The 12500-nt window shown below is 37.8% G+C and overlaps 1 protein-coding gene across 1 annotated transcript in view; it reads right to left on the bottom strand.

The window, feature by feature from the left end:
* The window catches only part of LOC145247851 (hemicentin-1-like), a 303157-nt gene that overhangs the window by 263680 nt on the left and 26977 nt on the right, over positions 1–12500 (bottom strand). The window contains exon 3 of the mRNA XM_080109473.1: positions 1044–1261. Within this exon, the coding sequence (XP_079965599.1) occupies positions 1044–1261 (218 nt within the window). The remainder of the gene's footprint in view (positions 1–1043; positions 1262–12500) is intronic.

Genomic DNA, 12500 nt, shown 5'->3' with positions numbered 1-12500 from the left:
TACATATATTTATCGAATTTCTTTTACTGTTTCATAAGTTTATAACCCATTAGGTCATACTGTCGTATAAATATATATTTTTTTAAGTCTATAAGATAATCTATACTGGAACTTCTTACTACATAATTAAAAAGAACAGCAAATAATTTTTGAAATCTATAATAATATAATTACTACATAATTACTGTGAAGAAATTATAAAATTGATCTACATTGATCAACTGCTCTCTCAAAGTTGTTTGAATCCTCTAAAAAAATCTTGTAAAATTTGCTAAAATTCTATTTGTTCGATGTTGTTGCGAAAATAAGTTTTGCAATGGAAGCCGCTAACTTTTTGTCAAGTTTTGTGTGAACTGCTTTGTTCTTTAATATAATGCGTAACTTTGATCTTGATTTCTAAAATATATAACACGTATACCATGGCCTATTCATAGAAGAGTCAATATTTTCATTTCTAAAATATATAACACGTATACCATGGCCTATTCATAGAAGAGTCAATATTTTCATTTCTAAAATATATAACACGTATACCATGGCCTATTCATAGAAGAGTCAATATTTTCATTTCTAAAATATATAACACGTATACCATGGCCTATTCATAGAAGAGTCAATATTTTCATTTCTAAATTTGATCTTGAATGTAAAGCCTTTTGATTTCTGAAATGTACCCAGTGTCCTATTTACGGGAGAGTCAATATTTCGCTTTCTAAATAAATTAAATAACTTTCTTCTTTCAGTTAGTGTATTTTAACCCAACTCAATAGTAAAAAATTTAGTACTTTGAGACTTAATGGTTAATTTCTGTAATCTAACGAGAATCGATGTGTCAATGTGATTATGCCGTATATTAGGTAGATAAAAATATCTTTCTTTTTACATGCATATATATATATATATATATATATATATATATATATATATATATATATATATATATATATATATATATATATATATATATTATCTTGTAACTAAACAAAGGCGCCAATTGATCTATGTAAACGTGTGTGTCATGTTGTTTTGAATTATATACAAACCTAAAATAGCTGCGACTTCCCAATTCGACTCCATCTCTAAACCACTGCACATGATAAGGCACAAGGCTCACGACTTCACAAGTAAGAACGGCTGTCTTTCCATAAAATCCTTTTGTAACCGGCGGCATGTAGACATCGGGAATTGTGGGAATCTGGGAGCTGATGGCTGTTGGTGTTATCCTTTGGAAAGCAAACCCTTTTTCATCGATTCCATAAATCTGAAAATGTACAAATTGTAACGTTAGTTTAGTTTCAATATTTATTTACACAGCCAAAGAAATTTATTAAGACAACAAAAGAAATTTCTATCTTACACACGGGCAGAGAAATTTTTTTAGCAAGGCGCAAAAGTTTTTGCCAATTTAAAATTTCATTTTGGAAATGAAAAACTATTTTGCAAATGTATACTTATAACATATAACTTGATTCCATCTGTCAACGAGTTTATAAATTTCTCGCTTTTAAAATGATATAGGTTTTGATATGAAATATGAATTTTACTCATATTTAATTTCGTGATTTTGTAATCCTCGAAATAAATAATAATCAGAGGGAGCTAGTTTAGGAGAATATAAAGAATGAGGCAAGATTTCTCAACAAAATTCTCTTAGAAGAATTTGGCCAATAATGCTGTGTGAGAAGGAGCATTGCCATAATAGAAGATGATTCCTTTCCTGTTAACTAAAGAAAATCGTTTTTGAGTCAACATGAATGCACGGAAAAACATGGATGATGTTTTAATAATCTGAAAGAAAAAGTTATAAATTAATCCTCGTGATATGTTTAAGCAATACCAATATGCATAAAATAAACTGCAATGTTTTAAGACGACCCTTCTGTTGTATTTTAAGGGGAGCTATATAAACGCGTGTGTATAACAGTTTACTTGTAAACATAAACGTTCATGTATTTACGTATCTATTGAATATTTATAATGTGTATATAGTTACGAGTGGACCTATTATCATCTAGTACATATATTATTACATGTTGTGTTACATGTCGATATATTTGATCGTTTTATGATGAGAGTATGAACAGGACATATAATAAAAGCGAACGGATAACAATTCTCTGGGGGCGAGTTAACATCAGACAATAAAGAAACCTTATCTCTCTGGGTTGATCTTGATTTGATATATACTTGGAAAAGCCTGTATTTACAGCAGCTTTATTTATCGATGTTTCCCCATTGTAAAGCTGCATGCTGGTCTTAGATTTTTACTGTCGACATTTTACCGACAGTCTCCCCTATTCAGAGCCATTTCGGTCAGTGGAACATATCCCCCCCCCTCTCTCTCTCTCTCTCTCTCTGACTAACGTTTCTTCTCTAGCTGCCAACTCTTTATTAATTTCTATGAGTCTCTCATTACGTCATTAACTTCACGTGACCAAAGACACAAATCGGATGATCCACCTTTGTCACAATACTTGTTTATCTACCTATCAGTCTTGTTTGTGTTATGAAAACAAATATTCCTTTTCTTTTCTGACATAAATATTTTTATCCTAAAAATACTTTTCGCCTTGATAACATTTTTTCTGTTTCTATTTTTACAAATACCTATAACAATCATAATAATAATCGTTCAGGCCGGACCAACTACGTAACACTTCTACAAACTGGCAAAAACTTTTGAATGAACCTGCTAGATAAAAAGAAACATATTTAAAAAATCAAATTACCTGAAAAGTTATAATCAAACAATAATTGAATGATCCCCAACTGCACTTCTTCTGAATCTAGAAAATATCTGTGACAACTTGAGACAATGCTGGGATAAGCAGAGAAGTTTTCCTTTTCCCAGTCATTTCACAATTGTTTCAGAGTCTATCTTACTCTACAATTTCAACGATAACTAAAAAGAGGAAAAACAAATTCATACTTGTATCAGTAAAAGAGTTATCTACTCCTGTACTGGACAGTCATCTGCCCCCAAGACAAAAGTATTGAGGGAGTTATCTGCCCTCAATATAAAAAGTACTGAGGGAGTTATCTGCTCTTGACATAAAAAAGTACTGAGGGAGTTATCTGCTCCTTAAGATTATATAAGATGGGAGCAGCCATTTTAGTTTTTGAATAGAACTCAGCAATAAATTGTAGTACAACGTCGCCCTTACTATTACAATATTATTACAGTTTAAAACATCAGCTTAGACAAGATCATCGAAGTTAAGAAATGTTGAAACTAGTCAGTAACTTGAGAATAGGTACCGTAAGCGCAAAGCTAGACAGTATGCCAGTTTTTAATCTAGCAAAACTCCAATAAACCAAATAAAACAGATCCCTGGATTGCGATAAAAATTTGAATGGTCTCAGTTTAGAAGGATTTCTCTTTCACTGATTGGGGAGAGAAAAGATGAAGTGAAGTATCAGAACAGATACTGCACTTGGCTCATAGACAAACATCAAAGGAGACAAAGTCACTTTCTCTTATAATCTTGGCGAAGATAGAAAGCTTTCCCCTTCTCTTTGGAACATGGCATGGAAAAGTTAAAGATTTTTGATACTGCAAAGCAATGTTCAAAAAGTAATGCCTCCTATTTTTTATAAATAAATTTTTATTTTATATAATAGATCAGAAGAGATTGTAAATTGCATTGTTATGATGACTGAACGTATGCATTCATGACCTGAAAGTTTCATCCATGTATTGCAGGTATTGATGGTGTGAGACACTAACAAAGTAACATCTGTCAGGGACGTGCGTCAGAAGCAGAGATGGGTCATTGAATTCCTCATGCAGAACACATTGAACCGATCAACATTCACTGGTGCCTTTTCAATGTTTATTAAGCCAATGCAGTTGATTTCAGCATAGTTAGGAGTTGCATTTGCTGATTTCAGAGTTGTGACATAGAATTGAGTGACAAAGCATGCTCCAGACATTTACAATTAAGGCATAGTTTATCACTGGTAAAAGGACATTGAGAATATGGTGACTAAGTAGAAAAATAAATTCTGGAATCTAAAAGGTTGCTCATTTTAATGGTACCACTCCTGTCTTCGTAGTTCTTCAAAATTTTACGTTTTGAGTTAAAAAAAAATAGCTGACCTTTACTTTTGGAATGACCTTGGTACATTTATGCAAATCAGAATTTTATAGCTAGAGATGGACCAAATAATCTATAACGTTTCTTTATGTGAACACTTTCCCTGTATAATATGATGGCTAATTATTAAGGTTAAGAATCAAATAAAACGTACCTTGTTTGTTTTAAATAGGATTCAAACTGTAGAAAGCAACCGACATCCACACTAAGAAAATTAACGTTTTTTGTTCAACACAGACACGTAGAGAGACGCGTCTGCTTTTATTTAGATTGTGAGACGAAGAGAGAGAGAGAGAGAGAAATGGCCACTCACTCGTTTATATACGTATCATCCAAAGTACAGATCATCAAAGTATAAAGAAAGGAAACTAAACCCTTCACACGGTCCAAGGGAGATAACTCTTACAATTTTCACTGTTAAAACATGATCACAGTTATAAACCTATATTGATAATTTCTAACATAATAATACTAATAGTTTACAGCAGAAGAAAAACAAAGAGAAAACAAGTATGAAAAACAAACAAGTGAAAAGAACTAGAAGAGCTCATTTAAAGTGTATATGGCATAATCATGTTGGTTATCGTTAGACAATTGAAGTTAAGCAATGTTGAGTCTCGACAGTACCAGATGGGTGACCATTTGGGAATACCAGGCGGAAGGTGGATGTCGACATCTCCCTGCAAAAACTGCAAAACCTCATCTCACCTGACAGAGATATAGAAGCAACTGGAGACCGCTTGTGAATTTGATATTCCTATGAAACTCCCATTTAAGGAAAAAACCGGTTCGACCCACATAGGGTGAGTGTATTCCATTGTTACTGCTCGTTTGATATTTTTAGACTGGGACTGTGTCCAGTAGAACTGGAAAAACGTATGAACTTGTAAGATATTACAGTCTTCCATAACGAAAAAAAGGCATGATTTTCATGAATAAATAATTGCCGAGTAAACAATAAAAAGGGCAACTGCTGAAAAAAAAACGTATTAGTCTACAAATAATGATAATCTTTTTAGCAGTGTTGGCTTTTTGCAGACGTTTAAAATAGGACATGAGAAAAAGCGTTGTTCCCCCCCAAAACAACACACGTCGTTGTTAACCAAGTGTAAAATGAGCAATAACAATGTTTTTCAAGTTAAAAACCACATCTTGATTCCCTTTTTTTTTTGTTGTTGTGAAAAGCAATTTTAAAAACATTTGACATTTTATTTAATAAAACCAGCAAAACGGTTTCACCTTGTTTTCAAATTTTGTGGGAAATTTTGTCCCGTCGACACTTTTTTAGAAAACTGTCATGGTTGAACAAAACTGAAACGGAAGGAAATAATCATTACCGGCTCCAGAAAAATGTGAAATAAGGAAAGACGAGATGCGTTCCAAAATTATATGCCTCCCTTTTATTTTTTTTTATTCCGCCCGAATAGATCAATGGGGATTGCTAATTCCATTGTTATGATGACTGAACTTATGCATTCATGACCTAAAAGTTTTATCTCTTTGTTGCAGATATTAACGATGTGAGACCATAAGAAAGCAATTCCTGTTATGGGCGTGCGTCAGAAGCAAAGATGCATCATTGAATTCCACTATGCAAAAAAATTGAATCAATAAATCTTGGAATAGAAACGGCACTAACCCTATGCAGGTGTAACCGGCTTCCTCCAAAGGAGGAAGTTTCATGGAAATATAAAATTCACAAGCGGTTCCCAGTCGCATGTATATCGCCATTTAGGGGAGATGACGACATTAGGTTTTTGCAATTCTTGCAGGGAGGTGTCGATATCCTCCTACATACAGCACCTAGAATTGGTTACCCATCTGATACTGACCAGACTCAGCTTTGCTTAACTTTGGTGATCTAACGAGAACTGGTGTGTCAACATTCACCAGCAGCTATTGAACGTTTATGAAGCCGATGCAGATGATGTCAGCAGAACTAGGAGAAGGGTTCGTCGATTTCAGTGTGGCAACTGAGATGTGAGTAACACTGAATAAACATCGATAATCACACCAACCATTGACGATAATTTGATTCGGTAATGTAGATGCATGTGTACAATCGGTGCACACACACATACAAGTAGATGCATGTGTACAATCGGTGCACACACACATACAAGTAGATGCATGTGTACAATCGGTGCACACACACATACAAGTAGATGCATGTGTACAATCGGTGCACACACACATACAAGTAGATGCATGTGTACAATCGGTGCACACACACATACAAGTAGATGCATGTGTACAATCGGCGCACACACACATACAAGTAGATGCATGTGTACAATCGGCGCACACACACATACAAGTAGATGCATGTGTACAATCGGTGCACACACACATACAAGTAGATGCATGTGTACAATCGGTGCACACACACATACAAGTAGATGCATGTGTACAATCGGCGCACACACACATACAAGTAGATGCATGTGTACAATCGGTGCACACACACATACAAGTAGATGCATGTGTACAATCGGTGCACACACACATACAAGTAGATGCATGTGTACAATCGGTGCACACACACATACAAGTAGATGCATGTGTACAATCGGCGCACACACACATACAAGTAGATGCATGTGTACAATCGGTGCACACACACATACAAGTAGATGCATGTGTACAATCGGCGCACACACACATACAAGTAGATGCATGTGTACGATCGGCGCACACACACATACAAGTAGATGCATGTGTACGATCGGCGCGCACACACACATACAATTAGATGCATGTGTACAATCGGCGCACACACACATACAAGTAGATGCATGTGTACAATCGGTGCACACACACATACAAGTAGATGCATGTGTACAATCGGTGCACACACACATACAAGTAGATGCATGTGTACAATCGGTGCACACACACATACAAGTAGATGCATGTGTACAATCGGTGCACACACACATACAAGTAGATGCATGTGTACAATCGGTGCACACACACATACAAGTAGATGCATGTGTACAATCGGCGCATACACACATACAAGTAGATGCATGTGTACAATCGGCGCACACACACATACAAGTAGATGCATGTGTACAATTGGCGCACACACACATACAAGTAGATGCATGTGTACAATCGGCGCACACACACATACAAGTAGATGCATGTGTACAATTGGCGCACACACACATACAAGTAGATGCATGTGTACAATCGGCGCACACACACATACAAGTAGATGCATGTGTACAATCGGCGCACACACACATACAAGTAGATGCATGTGTACAATCGGCGCACACACACATACAAGTAGATGCATGTGTACAATCGGCGCACACACACATACAAGTAGATGCATGTGTACAATCGGCGCACACACACATACAAGTAGATGCATGTGTACAATCGGCGCACACACACATACAAGTAGATGCATGTGTACAATCGGCGCACACACACATACAAGTAGATGCATGTGTACAATCGGCGCACACACACATACAAGTAGATGCATGTGTACAATCGGCGCACACACACATACAAGTAGATGCATGTGTACAATCGGCGCACACACACATACAAGTAGATGCATGTGTACAATCGGCGCACACACACATACAAGTAGATGCATGTGTACAATCGGCGCACACACACATACAAGTAGATGCATGTGTACAATCGGCGCACACACACATACAAGTAGATGCATGTGTACAATCGGCGCACACACACATACAAGTAGATGCATGTGTACAATCGGCGCACACACACATACAATTAGATGCATGTGTACAATCGGCGCACACACACATACAAGTAGATGCATGTGTACAATCGGCGCACACACACATACAATTAGATGCATGTGTACAATCGGCGCACACACACATACAAGTAGATGCATGTGTACAATCGGCGCACACACACATACAATTAGATGCATGTGTACAATCGGCGCACACACACATACGAGTAGATGCATGTGTACAATCGGCGCACACACACATACAAGTAGATGCATGTGTACAATCGGCGCACACACACATACAAGTAGATGCATGTGTACAATCGTCGCACACACACATACAAGTAGATGCATGTGTACAATCGGCGCACACACACATACAAGTAGATGCATGTGTACAATCGGCGCACACACACATACAAGTAGATGCATGTGTACAATCGGCGCACACACACATACAAGTAGATGCATGTGTACAATCGGCGCACACACACATACAAGTAGATGCATGTGTACAATCGGCGCACACACACATACAAGTAGATGCATGTGTACAATCGGCGCACACACACATACAAGTAGATGCATGTGTACAATCGGCGCACACACACATACAATTAGATGCATGTGTACAATCGGCGCACACACACATACAATTAGATGCATGTGTACAATCGGCGCACACACACATACAAGTAGATGCATGTGTACAATCGGCGCACACACACATACAAGTAGATGCATGTGTACAATCGGCGCACACACACATACAAGTAGATGCATGTGTACAATCGGCGCACACACACATACAAGTAGATGCATGTGTACAATCGGCGCACACACACATACAAGTAGATGCATGTGTACAATCGGCGCACACACACATACAATTAGATGCATGTGTACAATCGGCGCACACACACATACAATTAGATGCATGTGTACAATCGGCGCACACACACATACAAGTAGATGCATGTGTACAATCGGCGCACACACACATACAAGTAGATGCATGTGTACAATCGGCGCACACACACATACAATTAGATGAATGTGTACAATCGGTGCACACACACATACAAGTAGATGCATGTGTACAATCGGCGCACACACACATACAAGTAGATGCATGTGTACAATCGGCGCACACACACATACAAGTAGATGCATGTGTACAATCGGCGCACACACACATACAAGTAGATGCATGTGTACAATCGGCGCACACACACATACAAGTAGATGCATGTGTACAATCGGCGCACACACACATACAAGTAGATGCATGTGTACAATCGGCGCACACACACATACAAGTAGATGCATGTGTACAATCGGCGCACACACACATACAATTAGATGCATGTGTACAATCGGCGCACACACACATACAATTAGATGCATGTGTACAATCGGCGCACACACACATACAAGTAGATGCATGTGTACAATCGGCGCACACACACATACAAGTAGATGCATGTGTACAATCGGCGCACACACACATACAATTAGATGCATGTGTACAATCGGTGCACACACACATACAAGTAGATGCATGTGTACAATCGGCGCACACACACATACAAGTAGATGCATGTGTACAATCGGCGCACACACACATACAAGTAGATGCATGTGTACAATCGGCGCACACACACATACAAGTAGATGCATGTGTACAATCGGCGCACACACACATACAAGTAGATGCATGTGTACAATCGGCGCACACACACATACAAGTAGATGCATGTGTACAATCGGCGCACACACACATACAAGTAGATGCATGTGTACAATCGGCGCACACACACATAAAAGTAGATGCATGTGTACAATCGGCGCACACACACATACAATTAGATGCATGTGTACAATCGGTGCACACACACATACAAGTAGATGCATGTGTACAATCGGCGCACACACACATACAAGTAGATGCATGTGTACAATCGGCGCACACACACATACAAGTAGATGCATGTGTACAATCAGCGCACACACACATACAAGTAGATGCATGTGTACAATCGGCGCACACACACATACAAGTAGATGCATGTGTACAATCGGCGCACACACACATACAAGTAGATGCATGTGTACAATCGGCGCACACACACATACAAGTAGATGCATGTGTACAATCGGCGCACACACACATACAAGTAGATGCATGTGTACAATCGGCGCACACACACATACAATTAGATGCATGTGTACAATCGGTGCACACACACATACAAGTAGGTGCATGTGTACAATCGGTGCACACACACATACAAGTAGATGCATGTGTACAATCGGCGCATACACACATACAAGTAGATGCATGTGTACAATCGGCGCACACACACATACAAGTAGATGCATGTGTACAATCGGTGCACACACACATACAATTAGATGCATGTGTACAATCGGTGCACACACATACAAGTAGGTGCATGTGTACAATCGGCGCATACACACATACAAGTAGATGCATGTGTACAATCGGCGCATACACACATACAAGTAGATGCATGTCTACAATCGGCGCACACACACACACAAGCGATGTTCCACAAGTAATGCATCCTATTTTTTATTCCGCCCAAATGGATCAGAGGAGATTGCAAATTGCATTGTTATGATGACTGAAATCATACATTCATGACCTAAAAGTTTAATCTCTTTACTGCAGATGTTGACGGTGTGAGACTCTTAAGAAAGCAAACTCTGTTATGGAACGTGCGTCAAAAGCTGAGATGCCTCATTGAATTCCTGGCAGAATAATACCACTCCCGTCTCTGTAGCTCTCCGACTTTTTGAGTTAAAAAAATAGGAATCTTTACTTTTGGAAGGAATCCTGTACAAGCATATTTTAATGCAAATTAGACTTTTTATTGCATTATGGAAAAGTCTAATATTTTATAATCTTGTGTAATATATTTGGGTGGGTAGGTTAAATCGTTTTGAGTGAAGATCGTTTTCCGTTTGGTTGCACTGGGAAATATCAAAGACAGTGTTGTCTGGCGGAGAAAAAAGTCCAAAGCAGACAAATATGGGAATGAAAAAATATAACAAACGGAAATTTAATGGAAATTTACATCATCAAAAAATGTTGAAGATATTTGTTATAATCTCCCTTTCACCTTTTTTTTTTTAATTACAAGTTTATTTATTAGCTTTATTGAATTTGAAAACATTTTCTTATAAAAATATCAATATTTCCAAAGTTATATGGGTTTGAAATTTATCCTGTTGTTATTATCCCATGTATGTATCTTGGTATCAGCAGTACGTGCGCGCGCGCACACACACACACATTTATATATGCATACATTTATATATTTATATATATATATATATATATGTAGTGACCATCTAAATCAAGTCGCTCATTACGTAAACAGAAGAATCTATACGGCAGGAATTTCTTCGTTTCAGGAACAATTTGATTTTGTCACCGGTCACCCATGCAAACCTGTAGGAAACGTGGCTGTAATGCGTCACTTTGAAACACAAATCCATGGAACTATATTTTTTCTTTCTTTTCTTTTTTCTTTTCTTTTTTCTTTTTTTACTTACAATCACCCCAAACAAGGCATATTGCTACTTGGACGTAAGAGACTACTATTTGGAACCATGCCTAGGAAAGATTAAGATGTTGGTTTGCTTTACACTTGAACTTCTGCATATCAGTACAGTTTGGGAAGCAGGTAGCAGGAAGGGAATTCCAAAGTCTAGCTGTTCGAGGAAAGAAACTATTAGAGTAGAAAACTTTCTGACATTTAGGGACCTCAACAGTGAAGGGGTGTGATTTTGTTGCTAAACAGGTTTCTCGAGGATATGTATGTCAAGAGGGCACAAGTGTAATGAGTTCATCAGAGCACATTCCATAAAAATATTTGTAAAACAAGCACAGGGATGCAACATTGTGACGATGGGACAGATTGACAAAGTGGGATATATTAGATTGAAGACTCTTTTTTGGACCCTATCCAAAAGAGAGAGACCAGTGGTAGATGCACCAGCTCAGATCTCAGATGTGACAACAATATTCCATGCATGGACAAATGGTGGTCTTGTAAAGGTACAGGATGTTCTCAGATGTGAGCAGTTTTCTAGCCAGATAGAGGGAATCCACTTTCTTGCAGCAGCCTTCACAATGTCTTTATTCCTGTTCATATTTCCTGTGAATGTTAAGCCGAGGAGTTTGAAGGAATAATGTCTTAATGTATTTTTTTTCCCAGTTTATATTGCCCATGAATGTTAGGCCGAGGAGTTTGAATGAATAATTCTCAGGAAGGGAGTTATTTATCATGGATATCGGTGGTTGGAGAGGTGTCTTATAATTGTTAAAGGAAAGCAGCTTAGTCTTACTTGCATTAAATGTTATCTTCCATTATGCCCCCATTCCACTGTGGTCGGAGGTCATTTTCTAACGATTCAGTCATTGTCTTGGATTTGTGTACATCCGTTTTTCAGTTATGCATGTTATAGAGCATTGTATAATCAGCAAATATACCCATCTCAGACACAATATTATCAGGGAGGTCATTAATGAATATCAGGAATAATAGTGGTCCAAGGATCGACCCCTGAGACACTTCCACATTAATGTTATGCTACTTGGATGAACATCTATCAATGACAACCTGGATGGTCCTATTGTCTAA

This window comes from Euprymna scolopes, chromosome 26, assembly GCF_053919585.1.
Source record: "Euprymna scolopes isolate OS-2025 chromosome 26, ASM5391958v1, whole genome shotgun sequence".
Taxonomy (NCBI): domain Eukaryota; kingdom Metazoa; phylum Mollusca; class Cephalopoda; order Sepiida; family Sepiolidae; genus Euprymna; species Euprymna scolopes.
This window is presented reverse-complemented; position numbering and strand designations above follow the sequence as displayed.